This window comes from Wasmannia auropunctata, unplaced genomic scaffold (genome assembly GCF_000956235.1).
Source record: "Wasmannia auropunctata unplaced genomic scaffold, wasmannia.A_1.0 LD265280.1, whole genome shotgun sequence".
Lineage (NCBI taxonomy): Eukaryota > Metazoa > Arthropoda > Insecta > Hymenoptera > Formicidae > Wasmannia > Wasmannia auropunctata.
The window spans coordinates 1-786 of NW_012097610.1; the positions used below are offsets into that span (position 1 = coordinate 1).

A 786-nucleotide genomic window follows, 5' to 3' on the forward strand; every position below is an offset into this window, starting at 1 on the left:
TAATCTATTTATTGCTCGAAACTTTATTTTTAATATTTTTCAAAAGCGCTTCTATTGTGTGCTATTTCATTATTAAAGGACTATCGCTTCATTGAAATTCAATGAAGAATAATGACAATACTTTACTCATTGAATAGAAGAATAATGACAATACTTTTACATTTTTAGAACCACAGGCTTGTGGCAGACCCGAACAGCCACCAAATTCTACGATGGTGGTGACCAGCGCGTCGGCCAAGACCCCCGGCGTATCCCCCGTATACGAAGTCGGGGCGACCGTGGAGTACAGTTGTAACGTGGGTAGCCTCCTGATCGGACCGTCGACCCGCACTTGCCTAGACACCGGTTTCTACAACGAGTTCCCGCCTGCGTGCAAAAGTAAGGAAACACGATTGTCGGGGGGAACTGTACTCGAATGAAATCATCGCGAACGCGGTTAGCATCGTTATGCGCTCTCGTTGTTTCAGATATCGAGTGCGGCTATCCCGCGAGCATAACGAACGGCGAATACACGCTCATCAATAACACCGTCACTTATCTCAGCCAAGTGCATTATACCTGCTTGGAGGGATACGAGATGACCGGTAAGTATTACAGTCAATCGCGACCTCGTCGTAATTATTCACGGCGCATTTGTGGTAGAGAGCGAACATTTCGTATAAAATCGTCCGTGAGAAATGATTTTAAGCCGATCTCTGCGTCCGCAGGACGTGCCCGATTGACTTGCGACATCGACGAGCGTTGGAATGGACCACCGCCGCGATGCGAGCCGATTGCCTACTGCAA

At 47.5% G+C, this 786-nt stretch overlaps 1 protein-coding gene across 1 annotated transcript; it reads left to right on the plus strand.

Annotated features, from left to right (window-relative positions):
- Nucleotides 1-168: 168 nt before the first annotated feature.
- Nucleotides 169-775, plus strand: LOC105462353 (protein lev-9-like; the record flags this gene model as incomplete). Its single annotated transcript, XM_011708876.1, has 3 exons — nucleotides 169-378; nucleotides 468-584; nucleotides 708-775. Coding segments are annotated over 3 exons (395 nt in total), but the record flags the coding sequence as incomplete, so codon positions are not given.
- Between the last annotated feature and the right edge of the window lie 11 nt (nucleotides 776-786).